Genomic DNA, 16,367 nt, shown 5'->3' on the forward strand with positions numbered 1-16,367 from the left:
TATAATATAATATAATATAATATAATATAATATAATATAATATAATATAATATAATATAATATAATATAATATAATATAATATAATATAATATAATATATAGATAGATAGAACACAAATACCATAGTGGATATGTGGAACCCAGGAGTCAGCTCTCCCCTTACACCATGGGATCCCAAGATCAAACTCCCAATATAATCGGGCTTGAGTAGCAGGTTTTTTTTTAACCCACGGAACCCATCTCAAGCCCAAATTTCAGCATTTTGTGGTTACTTATTTTTTTATAAATAGCCTAGTCTGTAGTATTGTCACCATTAAACTGCTACCCACCCCTTATGTCCTCAGGGGACTTCTTCTTGAGTACACCAGTGTACTCAAACCATCGTCACAAAGAAAGACGAATTTCAGCCCCGCCCAGAGAGAGTCGAAGTCATCGAGTTTCCTGATTAAACAGAAAGACAAGATGCACTTGCACAGAGTGAAGTGTGAGCATTAGGAGAGAAGTTCGCACAAGTGGTTCAGAAGTAACTGCCTGTGCGGTCTGAGGGCTTTGAAATGGCCCTGGGAGACAGCAGGGAGAGAATGCCCTGCTATGCTCAGCCACAGACTTCTGTCCTGGCGCAGAGATCTTATTTTAGGTACCTTGTGCAAGCTTGCAAGGTGAAGAAGGCAGTAAACAGCGTTGGACAAATAGATCCTCTCTCTTGAAGAGGCTGAACTTAAGACAGAGTTCCAGAGTTTAGGCTAGTCTCATTGCCTGTCTCAGAACAGGCAGCACAGCCCGTTTGCAGGTGTTCTGGCTACTCATGCTGGAATTCCTGGTTTTAGGCAGTGGGAGCAGAAATCGGAACCAGGAGAGTGGTGTGCGCCTTCCTCATGCCCCCTTCTTCCCTAGCTGGCTGTCTCGCCTCAGTGCTCGGCTTGCACCATTAGAAAGGACCAGATGGGTTTTAGGGCTGTTTCACTTCGCCAGGACGCTGGGTCATAGGCCTGGGAGCGGTCGGTGTCGTATCTTGATAAAAGATATTACACAGTATTGAGAAGTTTGGAGTTGCCTATTTTTCATCAGTGGCAGCGGGGACTGATGGAAGTGTTCGGTAAAATCAGCCACGTTACCTTTGCATCTCACAGTTTGAAACGGATCAGACTCAGTCTCATCCTTTTATTTGTCCTCTGGCAGTATGTATTTGATTATTTATGCATTTATTGATAATTAAGTAACCATTTTGAGGAAAAAAACATCAGTGTTAGGAAGAACCCACACATACCTAAAGAAAATGGAGCAGTGCCCTTGGGGAGGTTTTGACTTTTCCGTGATAGGGTTAAAAAAAAATGAATAGTTTTTTTTTTTTCCATTTTTATTACAATTCTTGATTGTTTATCTTGTGATAATGCTGATCTTGTGATAAAACACAGAGGACTTTCTGCTACCTGTGCGAAGATAATGATTAATGGTGGGTTTTTTGTTGTTGTTGTTTGTTTGTTTGTTTGTTTCATTTTGGTTTTGATTTTGATATTTGAGACAGGGTTTCTCTGTGTAGCCCTGGCTGTCCTGAAACTCACTCTGTAGACCAGGCTGGCCTCAAACTTACAGAGATCCGCCTGCCTCTGCCTCACTGGTGCTGGGATTCAAGGTGTGTAGCACCACTGGGGTGGCAATGGTGTTTTCTAAAGTTTTTTTTTTTTTAAACAAATAATTAGCTATCCTTACAATTGTTCTATTATTTGTAATATATCCTTGGCCAGGTGACGTTCTTATCCCCTTTCCCCTCCCCGCCCAGGAGCTGGTGAGATGGCTCAGTGGTTAAGAGTGCTTGATGCTTTTCCAGAGGACCTGAGTTCAGGTGGCTTCATAACCGAACTCCAGCTTCCGGGGATCCAGTGCCCTCTTCCGGCCTCCACTGATACACCACACATATATTCCACAAATACAAATTAAGTGCAGAAAAAACATTCATTAACATAAGCTATTATAACATTATATGTTTATTATTATATACTTATTTATTATTTATATATTTATGTTATTTATATATTTATTTTATATACTATTTACATGCTTATACATAATTTGTATTTTAGTTTATTATTTTAATATAAATAATATATTTATTTTATGTGATATATTTTAAAATTTTATGAACTATATTATAAAACATAAATAAAAATATAAGTAAAATCTTTTTTTTTTTAAAGACCATCTGAATCTGAACCTACAAATGGGAAAGCTAACACTTCCAGAAGCAGATACAGTAGAATAATCTGAGAGAAACTTACAAGTACATAAAGATGATAGGATTGCTGAAAGGAAGGAAGGAAAGGAATGGACAAATGATGGTGTGGGAATACAGAGTAGGCTGCTTGACAGTGCTCAAATGCACTGACTTTTTAAAAGTCAAGTGTGATTACCTCTGATGAACCGAGATACAATAAAATGGAAACGGATCTGAGAACGATCAGCCAGTTTATCTAAGAGGATAATTGTTGAAGATGTAAATGGGATAAGCATTGAGGTGAGATATAACCCATGTCCAATAAGCGGTCCAGAAGAAGAGAATAAACAGGAAGGCATGGGTGCCAATTTAAAAGAAGTTGAAGCCAGGCCCGAACTAGGCTTTTAATCCCAGCTGCTTGGTCGGCTGAAGCAGGACCACAAACCCAAGGTTGTTTGAGCTCCAGAGCTAGGTTCAAGGCAACTTAGTGAGACCCTGTCTCAAAACAAAAATGGCTGTGGGGACAGCTCAGGCACAAGCTTGAGTTTTGATCACAGGCAGCTAGAAATGGTGGTGCACCCCCACATCACAGTGTTCAGGAGAAAGAGATGAGGGGTACTCACGGAGCTCATTGGTCAGTCAGTCTGTCTTATGACAGACTGACTTATACATGATCAAAGAAGACATCCAGCATCAGCTTATACACACACACACACACACACACACACACACACACACACACACACAGGGGGGGGGTTTGCAGTGGAGAAGAGAGTAAAAAGCATCAGAGATTAGTTTGGTAGAGTACTTGCTTGCCATTTAAAAGGACCCAAATTCAACTCTCAGTACTGTGAAAAAAGTACTGTCACAATAATTAACAAATAAATAAATAATGCTAAAACTTCAGTGTACAGAGAAACCAATTTTCTCATAGTGTTTGTAGAAGGTCATTGGATATGTGTGTGTGTGTGTGTGTTGCTTATAGGAATTTCTCATCAGCAAATATAGTTTGGTTCTCTATTCAGCTTTGTCAATATTGGAATATTAGAAACAGCTTAAACAAATCCATTAATACGCACTAGATAAATTAATTGGGATATAACAGAAAAACACTGTTGCTTTATCTGGTTGTTAAAATGATGCTTTTGTTTATTGTTACAGAAATGTAGCCCATATGGTGACAAGATTTTGTGCGATGTGGATAGCTTGGTCCTGCTGGCATAGACGCAAGTCTGTATCTGTGAAAAGCATTCCTAAAGTTTGCAGGTGTTAATCACTGGGTGATTAATTCTTACTCTTTCCTTTGCAGCTTAAAAAAAGTGGTGTGTGTGTGTGTGTGTGTGTGTGTGTGTGTGTGTGTGTGTGCAAGCCACCTGTGTGCAGATATGCCAGAAAAGGGTGTTGGATCCCCTAGAACTGGAGTTACAGACAGCCGGGAGCTGCCTGACGTGGGGTTTGGGAACCTGTCTCTGGAAGAGCAGCAAGCATTCTTAGCAGCTGAGCCATCTCTTCAGGCCTACTGTTATATTCTCATACATTGTCTGCATTTTAAAAATTAGTAATGTATCAGCTTAGTAATCATTAAGAAAAAGCATTTCATTGGGAAACGTGGGAAACCTGAAGTTCCAGACTAGAAGTGAGAGCAGGCTTAATGGCTCCCAGGCTGCAGCAACCAGAACAGGAACCTGGGAAGCAAGCCTCTAGGGTCAAACTCTCTTTCATTCAGCCACGCATTCTCCTTCCCTGTGCAGCCTGTAGTGAGCGACTGGCCTATCCCCCAGTTTCCTCTTTCTTTCTAAAACGAAGTGGATAGGTCCAATATCCTCGTGGCCCGGCCATGAAACGGGGGTAATAGGAAGTAACGCCATTAAAGCTAATTAAAATCGTTCTATATTTTCTGCTTGGCCAGTGGGTCAGCTGGGAGAGATACAAAATCTCAGAGAAGGTTGGTTAAAAAAATGTAAAATCTGGCCAAAGGTTGCACCCCTTGTGGTGTAGCTTCTCCCAGAGGAAGAGCTGCCTCTGTGGCTGGAGCTCAGCCCACACCGCAGAGGAGCCAAGCTCCACCCTGACTCCCAATGGAGAAGGACTTCCTCCTTAGACACTTGTCCTCAGAGTTCCTTGAGATTTCTGTGTTTGTCTTTAATGTCGTTGGAGGGGGGCGTGCTTCTCTTTCTATTTAAGGCATCTTGAGTACAGTGCTCCTAGCTGCTGGGTTCGGTGAAGCCAGGGGTGAATGGTTGTGCTTACTCCATCCGAATTTCCTGCTAGGCACATGAAATGAAAGATTCCCAGGCTCTCTAAGGTTCTGATGTAGTAGGGTCAGCTATGCAGAATCTGCATTTTTAAAGTTTCCGGGTGATCCCAGTGGGTTAGGATTATGGACTATGGACTTGGGGCTAGAGAGATGGCTCAGCAGTTACGCGCTAGCTGCTCTCGCCAGTTTCCCTTGGGTACTCCTTGTCAGGCTTCCTCATCCAGGAAGCTGGCACTGGAACCAGTGAGCCACAGTCCTCCATAGGTGCCCCTGGGCCTGCCATGGGGCCCATCGCAGGAACATGGTGGCCTCCTGCTGTGAACGCAGCAGAAATGCTTCCCAGCTTGGAATGAGCCATCCGGGAGCATGGGCGCAGGTTCTGCTGAGTCTGCTGCCTCGGATACTCTGGGATTTGAGGGCAGAGATGACTCAGACAACTTCAGAGTGATCCGAGGTGCTGAGGGGCCCAGCAGCCCCATGATGCTACAGAAGGGGACTTAAACACTGGGGTGACAGGGTTAAAGTTATGGGCTGAAAATCCAAAATACACGTGTTTTTAAAAATACACAGGCTGTGGGGCCATGCAAGATGACTCCCCTGGCCAAGGTGCTCGCTACAGAATCTCGGAGACCTTATGGCCAGAGGTTTCATAATGGTGGCCGACCTCCACCTAGCCACATATGCACTGTGGCAGCCTATCCAAAACACACACACACACACACACACACACACACACACACACACACACACGCTCCTATTAAAAAAAAATCCTCAGGGTTTTGACTCACAGCCAGGGAGCCATTTATTTATGATTTATGGGAAGTAATTCAGGGGATAAGGACACCCTCTTCCCCAGTAGTGAAAATCAAAGATACTGGGATGTGTGTACCTCTTTGTGGACAGTATCTCTCAGAGGGCTATTCCATTAATAGGCAGTGACCACACAAGTCCTGCCTTTAAAACTATGTAAGGGAGACCCTAGTCTGTGCACCAGTGAGGAGGGGCCCAGGAAGAACTTCCAAATCAATGGGCTTACATTGTCATCGTTCAGCTCATCACGCTGGCGACAGCGGCAACAGTGTAAGCAACTCTTATCCTGAATGAATGGGAGTGCCTGTGTGTATTTGTGTGAGTGTGTGTGTGTGTGTGTCTCTGTGTGTGTGTAAACACTGTTGATGTTTTCTCATTGAGTCACCATCAGCAAATGAATACCGAGTGCTGTACTGTAGAGACTTCCTGGAAGCAGCTGGCCTGAATACCTAGCCACCTCAGTTGGTTTTTTTCTACATTGTGTAGAAGATAACAGGCTTCCTAGAACATCATGTCTGCGGAGAACTTAGCAGTAAGTTCTGCACACATTCAGGGACCAAAACGGCTCCTTAGGTGACCCTGTCTGGAACTCTGGATACTCGGTGCCCTGCTTAGCGGTGTATTCCTCCCACAGCGCATGGCTCTGCTGTCAGGTTGGCTCAGTAGCAGGCATCCTCCGGGCAGGTGCCCAAGAGCAGGCAGCCTCCTTCGGAGGATGACCAAGTTACAGAGCGGACCTACTTTTTCACCAGACGAAGGAAGGCTAGGCCCTGTGACACACCTGAAGATGTGCTCTGGGCAGCATAACAGGCCGATGTCCTGCAGACCGGAGGAGGAAAGGTGTGAAGTTAGACAGGCAGCCACCAGATTGTCTACACGGATCAGGCTTGGCTGGAAATTGTAGTCTGGAGTTGAGTGGAAACAGCACCCTTGGGACGTGAATCTAGAGTCTTCAGCATTTTGATGGGAAGCCACGAGATGGGGGGGGGGGGGGCTAACGAGGAAGAGGCCTTGGTGGCACTGAGTCCCAGAAAAAGACCAAGCAGAGGCTGATGGAAGAGGGATGGTAGGAGACAAAGCAGGAGAATGTAGGCTGTGGAAGCCATGGCAGGGGAGCCATCAAAGAGAGACGGTTGATGAGGTCCTTGTTGCTACAAAAATCTAGAATTTCACGGTTCAGTGTGTGGGTCACTACTTACGTGTGCTAATCAGGTTTTATTTTTATTTTTATTTATTTATTTTTGTTGTTGTTGGTTCAACTTGACACAAACAAGGGTCATCTGGGAAAGGGGGAACCTTTAATTGAGAAAATGCCTCCATCAGATTGGCCTGTGGCAAGTTTGTGGGGCATTTTCTTGATTAATGATGGATGAAGGAGGACCCAGCTCACTGGGGGCAGGGCCATCCCTGGGCCCGCAGGGCTGGGAACATGAAAGGTAGCTTAATTTGAGCCTGGGGAATAAGCAATGTTCCTCCATAGTTTCAGGTCTGGACGTCAGGTTCTCGCTTTAGCATTTCCCTCGACGATACAGCATGGCTGGAAGTCTGAGCCAAATAAGCCGTTCTCTTCCTAAGTTGTTTTTGAGCCTGGTGTTTATCACTGTAGCAGAAAGCAAACTAACTCACTGCTTGTGGCCTCTAAACACTTGAAATGTGACCTCTTCAAACCGAGATAGTCCGGAAATGTAAGATAAAATACACGCTAGGTTTCGGAAATTACTTCATCAATGGTTTATCAGTAATGATGTGTTGAACTGATATATCCAGGATTAACTGGTTTAAATAAATCACAATGTTTGGGATTAATTGGGTTAAACGAAATACATCATGAAAATGCACTTGCTTCCTTTTACGCTGTGAAATAACAGAAAATCGTGAACTATACGTGTGTCTCGCGCTGTGCTTCCTTAGAGTGTTCTACAACACGGAAGTCGTTAGCAAACCTGAGGACTGGGGCCGTCGTTTGGTAGATGCACAGAGCCCTGGGTTTGATGACCTACATTGTATAAACTGGGTGTGTCAAATACGCTCAGAAGGAGCAGAAGTTCAAGGTCAACCTTCGATACACAGTTGGTTCAAGGTCACCATGGGCTTTGTGATACCTTGCCTCAAAACAAACAAACAAACAAACAAACAAACAAATAAAACAAAAACAAGCAGCCTGAGGCCTACCTGATGGTTTATGCAGACAGTGAGACTGCGTCATCCTTGCAGAGTATCTTTTGCCTGGAATTAAATAAGAAAGTAACACTAAAATTTCATGTAGAATTTTTGGTCTGAATGCGCTCCAACAATTTTGCATAATTTGACAGTATAATATCCTTGAAATAAACTCTTAACACGTTAAAATATTTAACCTGTTTTTCTTTCCTTTCTCCTTTTTTTTTTTTTTTTTTTTGGTCATTTTTCTTCTTTATTTTAAATCCTCAATTCACTTTTATTTATGTTTCTGTTTTGTTTTGTTTTGTTTTTTTTTCACATATCTGGCCAGGAAACTTCATGGTGTTATGGTCGACTTGCCGCACAACCGTGTTCAAATCTGTCACCAACAGGTTCATTAAAAACCTGGCCTGCTCCGGGATTTGTGCCAGCGTGGTCTGTGTGCCCTTTGATATCATCCTGAGCACCAGCCCTCACTGCTGCTGGTGGATCTACACCGTGCTCTTCTGCAAGGTGCTCAAGTTCCTGCACAAGGTCTTCTGCTCCGTCACCATCCTCAGTTTCCCCGCCATTGCCCTGGACAGGTTAACTGAAGTTTTTTTTGTTTTTTTTTTTTGTTTGTTCTTAACTTTTGTTCATTTGTGTTGTTTGTGTCTGTGCACACACACACATATGTTTGTGTGTGTGTTTAGGTCTGAAGCTGGGGTTACAGGCATGTGTGAGCTGTTCAGCGTGGGCACTGGGAACCAGACTTGGGTCCACAGAATGAGCAGAAAGTGACTTTAAACAAACACTAAGCCATCTCTCCAGCCCTGAGGGTTTTTTTTTTTTTAATGTATTGAAAAATAAGCATTACAAAATGAATGACGAGCAGTTGACATTCCATACACTGGTTTCTTTTTTAGTATGCTCGTGGCCATCAGAAAGCGAACGTGTGTCCAAACAGAGTCTTAAAAAAGGATGAGTTAGACATCCACGGACCACCTTGAGAACAGACCTAGGGGTCGGGTTTATGCACCAGGATGCTACTGGATCTTAGCGCCCTTCCAGCCTGCTTGGAGTTGGCACACTGCAGTTTGAAGCGGCTTGCTCATCTGATTGATAACTCTGCAATTAGGGCTCTTTGATGCAGGCTGAGAGCATCTGGGAGAGAAAGGGAATGATTCAGTGTGGTTATTTAACGAATGCTCTGATAGCTCCGATGGCACCAGAACCCCCCCAGAGGAACTAGTTCTGGGGTTTCACCCTGCCCTGTTGGCTCTTTTCTCTTTCACCATCTTTAATGGGTTTTCGGAGATGAGTTGAATGCCTTAGTTACTGCCAACTTTCATGACTTGGATGGCAAAGCACTTGTCTCAGTTTATCTCCTATGGGCTCTAACGATTTCATTTTCTGTTGGGTCATTTGCATCATGGCGGGTGTCCTTCTGTAATTCCCTTGTGCTCTGGTTGAAGCCCCCCCCCTTTTTAAGGTGGTGTCTCTCTGTGTTGTCTAGCATAGCTTCAAATTCCTGGGCTCAAGCAATGCTCATGCCTCGGCCTTTCTATTAGCTGGGATGAAAGGTGGTGTCAGTGAACCGTTAGATCTTCACTCTTACATCATGGACTCTTTTTTTTTTCCTGCAAGCTTTTAAAGATAACTTTTGGGGTACAGTTTGCATGTTATCTGAAATCAACTATTTTAGAGATTCAAGTCAAGGAGCATTCTTTCAATTAGCGCACTAGACTATAGCACAGGTCACAGTCTCGGGTCAGAATTTCTGTACCTTCCCAAGGAACCCAAGGCTGGTGGGTCCTCGCTCCCGTTCCTGCCCATGCCATCACCATACCTCATGTAAGTAGGTTCACACATCCCGGGGTCTTTTGTTTCTAGTTCTTTGACTTAGCATGTTGGAGCAGGTCTCAGCATTTCATTAGTTTTCCTATGGGCACATAAAAGTCCACTGTGGGGTACCACCTTTTGATTATTCATTTACCAACTGGTGGTTATTGGCCTTCCATCTTTTGGTTGCCATGGATGCTGAAAGTTGTTTTTTTTTTTCTTTTTTTAAGATTTAAAAATTTTACTTTATGTGTATGTGTGTTTTCTCTTCGTGTATGCGTTTGTTTCATAAGTGTGTGTGTCTGGTGCATAGAGAGGTCAGAATTAGATCCCCTGGAACAGGAACAGGAATTACAGTCAGCCGTGAGCTGTTATGTGGGTGTTGGGAACCGAACTCAGGTCCTCTGGAAGAGCTATAAATGTTTATAACCCCTGAGCCATTTCTCCAGACCAACGAGGAAAGCTTCTAGAGAAGAGGACTCCGTGAGAACGGGAACTTTTTATTTGGATCAGCATTACGCCATAGATCAGCACAATAACCCCCTATTTGTTCTGTGTAGGCCCTCTATCATAGAGGAAAATATTCGAACAATTAAAAAAAAAATCCCTGTTTTCCTTCCAGATGATAAACCATTGTGTTTTAAAACCTTCACTCATAGAAAAAAGTAAACGAATGCTTTAGTAGAAAAAAAGCAGACTAGCAAATTCCTACTCTATTATTCACAGATACGAATGACTTGGGGTGCACTTGAAGAAGGGGCGTGGCTCTTTTCACATCTTTGCATTTATTTGCCTCATGACATTAAGTCAGTAAGTTAATCAGGAGGCCTCCTGCACTTCCCACATCCTCCTCTTGGAGACGCACACACTGAGAACGTTATCTATAATGAGCTGTGTGCACGTCTCACAGTTTAATTCCCAGTGTGTCATGGGATGGGAAAAATGATCGTGTTCCCCTGTCAGTGAGCAAATGGCAACCGGAGCCAGGGCGCTCCTGGGCGTGTTTTCCTGTGAGAGAGTGGTGCCGTCAGATGTCTATCGAGTTGTGATGAGAAAAGTGCTTTGAAAGCATGCGTTGTTCATGTACATTCTTTTCTTTTCTTTCCCAGGGCCGAGGGGAGACTATGTAGAACCCATTTCACAGTGCCCCACCCTTCTGTGATCACCCCTGGCCCGTGTGATACTGACATCATGCGTCTCTCTCCGCCTCAGGACATTCTCTCACAGTCCACCATCAAACTCCACACAGCGCCACCTTCCCTGGTAGCTTCCCTGGTAGCTTCCCAGGTAGCCGTAGGCACTCTAAGCCAGGCACCCACTCCGGCAGAGCCGGCAGAGCCGTCACCTTCCAGTCTGTAACTGTTCATGCGTTCTCTCGGAGCGCAGAGATGTTCGTGCATAGCTCTTCATGTTTGTACTCAGCCTGGCACAAGGGCCACCCACGGTCATTCGTTCTCATCTGTCCCCATGAGTGAGGGACTACCATCAGGGTAGAGAGATCAGCTCCAGTGCTGGCTGACAGCCGAGTTGAGGGTCAAGCTAATACAAAGAATCTCGCCATACCTCTGGTGGCTGGAGGCAGTTTCTTGGCGCAGGGTATAGTTATGGGGTCTGAAAAACTATTCCATTTTCTCAGCCTACTGATGACATGAAAACAAGTTACATTTGGAATCTCTTCTTTAGTAGTTGCAGAATGATCAAATTATAGCTTGTAAGGGGGGAGAATTGCATATGATTTTAACATCAAATTAATTATGCAGCTATTTCAGACCTGCTGGTTGCTCTTAGGATTATGATAACTGGCTACTGGACAGACACAATGCGATTGTCCAGATTTGACTGCGATCTGTCATTCATTTGGGCGTCTTCTGCCATGCGCAGCCTTAGAAGCTGATAATCTGCAGTGTATGGGCTGGGATGTGAGTCTCCTTTTGATATGTGTGTAGATACATTTGACGTCACAGTGGTTTAAAATTCCCAGAGGCGTCTCAGTGTAGAAATTTTGCAAGGTACTCCTTACCATTACATTGAAAACCACATAGCCTTCATGCAGGAAGCTTCAAGGATCTATAGTCTTTATGTCAGGAGAGCTTGAGATCTTAGTGCTGGTGGCAATAATTCTAAGGCTAGTTATGAATTGAATTTATTTGCTTGTTTTCCTGATAAAGTCTTAAAAGTTGCATAAGGACAGGGCTTTTCTCTGCATCTTCAGAAAGTTTTTTTTGTTTTGTTTTTTGGTTTTTTATTTATTTATTTTTTGTTTGTTTGTTTACTGGCCTTCCCACTGTACTCCAGAGTTCTCAAAACCTAAGGTCTGGCCCCCTGGAATTCTTCAAATGATTCCACCTGTCTCAATTATTGTCCCCTCCTGCCCACTTTTGCTAATTTAATGTTCCCCTAATTTCAAAAGTATTTTTCCCGTGAAATGAATTTTGTTCTCCTGTCGCGCAGGTACTACTCTGTCCTCTATCCTCTGGAGAGAAAAATATCTGACGCCAAGTCTCGGGAGCTGGTAATGTACATCTGGGCTCACGCAGTGGTGGTCAGTGTCCCCGTGTTCGCTGTGACCAATGTAGCTGACATCTATGCCATGTCTACCTGCACGGAAGTCTGGAGCAACTCCTTGGGCCACCTGGTGTACGTCCTGGTCTACAACGTCACCACGGTCATTGTGCCCGTGGTGGTGGTTTTCCTCCTCCTGATCCTGATCCGCAGGGCCCTGAGTGCCAGCCAGAAGAAGAAAGTCATCATCGCCGCCCTGAGGACGCCGCAGAACACCATCTCCATCCCCTACGCCTCCCAGCGGGAGGCGGAGCTACACGCCACCCTGCTCTCCATGGTGACAGTTTTCATCCTCTGCAGTGTACCCTATGCCACCCTGGTTGTCTACCAGACCGTTCTCAATGTCCCCAACACCTCCGTCTTCTTGCTCCTCACGGCCATTTGGCTGCCCAAAGTCTCCCTGTTGGCCAACCCCGTGCTCTTCCTGACCGTGAACAAATCGGTACGCAAGTGCTTGGTGGGGACCCTGGTGCAGCTGCACCACCGGTACAGCCGCCGCAACGTGGTTAGTACGGGGAGTGGGGTGGCCGAGGCCAGCCTGGAGCCCAGCATGCGCTCTGGCAGCCAGCTCCTGGAGATGTTCCACATCGGGCAGCAGCAGATCTTTAAGCCCTCAGAGGACGAGGAGGAGAGCGAGGCCAAGTACGTCGGCTCAGCTGACTTCCAGGCCAAGGAGGCACTCACCTCGTGCCCAGAGGGAGAACAGGAGCCACAGCTTGTACCCTCCGTACCACCCCCGGGCACAGCGGACTCTGTATCTCAGGTGGCCCCAGCAGCCCCTGTGGAACCTGGGATATTCCCTGATAAGTATTCTCTGCAGTTTGGCTTCGGGCCTTTTGAGTTGCCCCCTCAGTGGCTCTCTGAGACCCGAAATAGCAAAAAGAGGCTGCTTCCCCCCCTGGGAAATACCCCGGAAGAGCTGATCCAGACGAAGGTGCCCAAAGTGGGCAGGGTGGAGCGGAAGATGAGCAGAAACAATAAAGTGAGCATTTTCCCAAAGGTAGACTCTTAGCAAGGATTGTAAGTGCCCGGAAGCGGCAGGGCACCTGTATATTCCCGCCCTCCCTCCACTCCGGCTGTAAGCCTCTGCGGGCTGATCCTCCTCAGCAGGGCAAATGCTTCTGAATGAAAGGGAAGTCTACATAAAATCCAATGTCCTCTTTATTGAGGGAGTATATATCTATCTATCTTAGTGATCTGTGTCCTCAGTCAAACCCTAAACTGTAAGCTGGGTCGTGTGGCCCAGGTCTGAGGGGGCCTCCCTGCACATTTTCTGGGAGACTCCTCCTTTCCCTGTGTATAGCAGAGAACCCAAAGGGAGCAGGTACTCTGAGGAGGCCAAAGATAATTATGGGCTGCAATGGCCACAAGGAAGAAGCTGACTTGGCTTTTTAAAATTTGGGGGTTGGTTTGTTTGTTTGTTTGAGACTGGGTCTCTCTATGTAGCCCTGGCTGGCCTGGAACTCTCCATGCAGATCAGGTGGGCCTCACACTCAGAGATCCACCTGCCTCTGCCATCTGAGCGCTGGGATTAAAGCACTCATGTGCCACCATGCGCAGTTAAGAAGCCTATTTTGGTAACTAAATAGGAATAACAAGCATCAAATGTTTCTGTACTGCGGAGACAGAGCCATGGTGCCCAATGCTGTCCCTTAGATTTCTCAGTCATCTGATTCTTGTTTTCTATCATCTCTCATCCAGTCTTCTGGTCACAAAGAAGAGACGACTGGTCCCACCTTATGATAGACGTGGCAATGTCTGAGGGAGGCTTTTTGCCCTCGATTTATCTTTGCAACCTGTTGGTACCACCAAGGCCTCCAACAAGTGGGCCTGCTTCTGTCAGTCATCAGCAGTGTTGTCTGCAAAGCTCTGCGAACCCTTCACTGTGCGTATCCACTAAAGTATATCTGATCGACAACAGCGAAGGAAGCTTTATGGTGGTAGAGACAGTCCAAGAAGTGCCCATGATGCATAGTCTTTTTTTTTTCTTTTTCTTTCTTTCAAAAGAAAGAAAAAGATTGAGTGATGTACAGGTGAGAAGTATGAGTGGTTATATGGTTGAACACTGCTTCCCAGTCTGAGCCACGGTGGGCGGGAGAGAGCACCCTTTCAGCAGCTCGGTGTCCTGATCCTCATGTGTGATCCTCTGCGGGATTGCTCTTTCAGGCCGAATTCAAACCCCATCCTCTTCTCTCACCTCATCAAGTCAACAACTCTGGTCTTCTTTGTGAGGGTGTTTTGTTCTTGTTCATGGCACTTGGTGGTGCCAGTCGGGTGTCTTGAATGGATGGATGTTCCTTATTGGCAACCTTCTACCTATCAGAGGTGGTGGTCATAGCAGGCCCTGTTTTATTCATGCTGGCCCTTGTTCCCTAGGAGGAAGCCCAGTCCATGTGTAGGGAGCCTCTCTTTCTTTTCTATTCTTTTGTTGTGTGATGTCCCGCGATTCCTGAGTGTGAACCCAAACACCTTCCCCTTGGAGAGGGAGCAGCTTCCTTTCTGTTTGTCACCTCACAGAGTTGTTTGTTCAAAGCAGAAACAAGACCCTCTCTGAGACCCTGCGGCCCTCTGCGCCCTGTGTACACGCCAGCTGTAGCTCTTTGGTCCTGATACTGTGTTGACACTGTGGCCCTCCACACTCATCATTCAAAGCCTTCTCCATTGTTACAGCTTTTACTAAGGGGAAAAAAATAACCTGTCGGAAAATTCTGCGTACCTGAGAAGAATCTGTCAGATGTGTTCGTGTTGGTGTCATCCTGACAATGTGTATGACCTAATATGTTCTCAGCAGCAGAGTTTTGTCCTCCAAATTCTCATGTATGTTTGAAAGAGAAGGCTGACATTTAACTGGTTGTCAAATGTGTTTCTATACTCTTTGAGGAATAACATTTTAATAAAAATTAAAAACCTTGTATCTGGGCTCTAATGATTGTTTTAGCCATTTCTCCACCTTGCTCATCCCTTTAAACAAGGCCTCAAATGAAAGAGAGCCGCTTGTCTCCCAAGAATACAGTCCCCGCACCATAGAAGCATTTTCCCATGCTGTTGTTGTTGGATGAATGAAAATTAATTCCCCAGGGAGGAAATGCGACATTTGAATGAATGGCACAAAGATGGACTCAGAGTTGAGCTGGTAAGTGGGCTGTGCAAGTCGGCCAGTAGAGCTCCGTGTCAGTGTGGCTTGAAGCCTCATCAGCTTTCCAGTCTTTGGAGTTCTAGACTTGGACAGGTGAGGAGTTTGCCATGTGCCTCAGTCTCCTTTCTGTAACATGGGAGATAACTGTGATAGAACCTTACGGTTATGACATCATCTCTGATCAGATTTTAACTGTGTCTACGGTCAGGCCGTGTTGGTGACATCCACTCTCTTCCCTGCATTCCGAAAGACCCACTTTTTTGCCCCGCTTTCTTCCCTGGGATAAATTATTCCTTCTGGAGGTTATATTTACCCTGTGGACATGGAAACCAGTGAACAATACCCTTACTCCCTGCCCCTCTGCTTGATAATCATAGGAGACAAATGTCCCACTTTTAGAAGGCAAACAGAATTGAATGCCTACTGTTACCCTGTTGCCTAATTAATACATCCCCAAATTGGCTCTTACTCCTTTTAATTTTGATCCTTTTTATTTTATTTTATTTTGACCCAGCCTCATGTATGCTCTAAAGAATCACCCTCAAATTTTCTACCTGCACAAAGTTTTACCTCACTCCATGTTCAGTGAAACCCGAGGCATACAGGAGAAAGCTAATGAGCAAGCATGAGTGTTAAATGGTTTGACTCAACAGAGGCAGGCCCAGAGAAGTGCTGAATCATTGTTGGGCCTTAATCGATTTAGAATGTGATTCAGAGAATCACATTCACTGGGTGCTTTCCCAGGTTATTCTAACAATCATCACGATGCTGACCCTTTGGGCGATGCATACACAAAAGGACTGTTTAAGTCCCCAGGGAGAGAAGCCATCAGCCAGGTTGTTTCTTTAGACCATTCAGATGCCATATCTGAAAACAAACGCATAAGACTTACAACGCTAGTGACACAGAAGTAGGACCGAGTGTACAGAAAGTGTCAGGGGTCACACACAACCCAGCGTGGACTATGTACAGCCAAGGGGCCGCAAGCCCGTCACCTGCTGTGCTGCATTTCTATTGGCATTCGTAGTCAAGTCTGATAGAGAGGACTGCCCTGCCTATGTGATGTCCAGCTTGTGACACGCCTGTATCCTGGCTTGACGTGCACCTCCAATGTAATATGCCCTGACGGGGAAATAGTTTATGCTAGTCTGTCTTTTCACGAAGGATAAGGATTAATGCCCTTATTTTTTAAAAATTATTTTATTTTATTTGGACTGGTGTTCCGCCTCCACGTATGTCTGTATGAGGGTGTGGGATCCCCTGGAACTGGAGTTACAGACAGCTGTGAACTGCCATGTGGGTGATGGGATTTGAACTTGCGTCCTTTATGGAAGAGCAGCTCGTTCTCTTAACCACTGAGCCATCTCTCCAGCCCCCTGCCTTCATAGTTTTAAGTGCATCTTAAATAT

The 16,367-nt window shown here is 45.3% G+C and overlaps 1 protein-coding gene across 1 annotated transcript in view; it reads left to right on the top strand.

Annotated features, from left to right (window-relative positions):
* The window catches only part of Gpr176 (G protein-coupled receptor 176), a 93,155-nt gene extending 78,427 nt beyond the window's left edge, over positions 1 to 14,728 (top strand). The window contains exons 2-3 of the mRNA XM_055598334.1: positions 7,771 to 8,023; positions 11,712 to 14,728. Of these exons, the coding sequence (XP_055454309.1) occupies positions 7,771 to 8,023; positions 11,712 to 12,834 (1,376 nt within the window). The 3' untranslated portion in view covers positions 12,835 to 14,728. The remainder of the gene's footprint in view (positions 1 to 7,770; positions 8,024 to 11,711) is intronic.
* The last annotated feature ends 1,639 nt before the right edge of the window (positions 14,729 to 16,367 follow it).

This window comes from Psammomys obesus, unplaced genomic scaffold, assembly GCF_907164565.1.
Source record: "Psammomys obesus unplaced genomic scaffold, mPsaObe1.curated_primary_1811, whole genome shotgun sequence".
In the NCBI taxonomy this organism is placed as follows: Eukaryota; Metazoa; Chordata; class Mammalia; order Rodentia; family Muridae; genus Psammomys; species Psammomys obesus.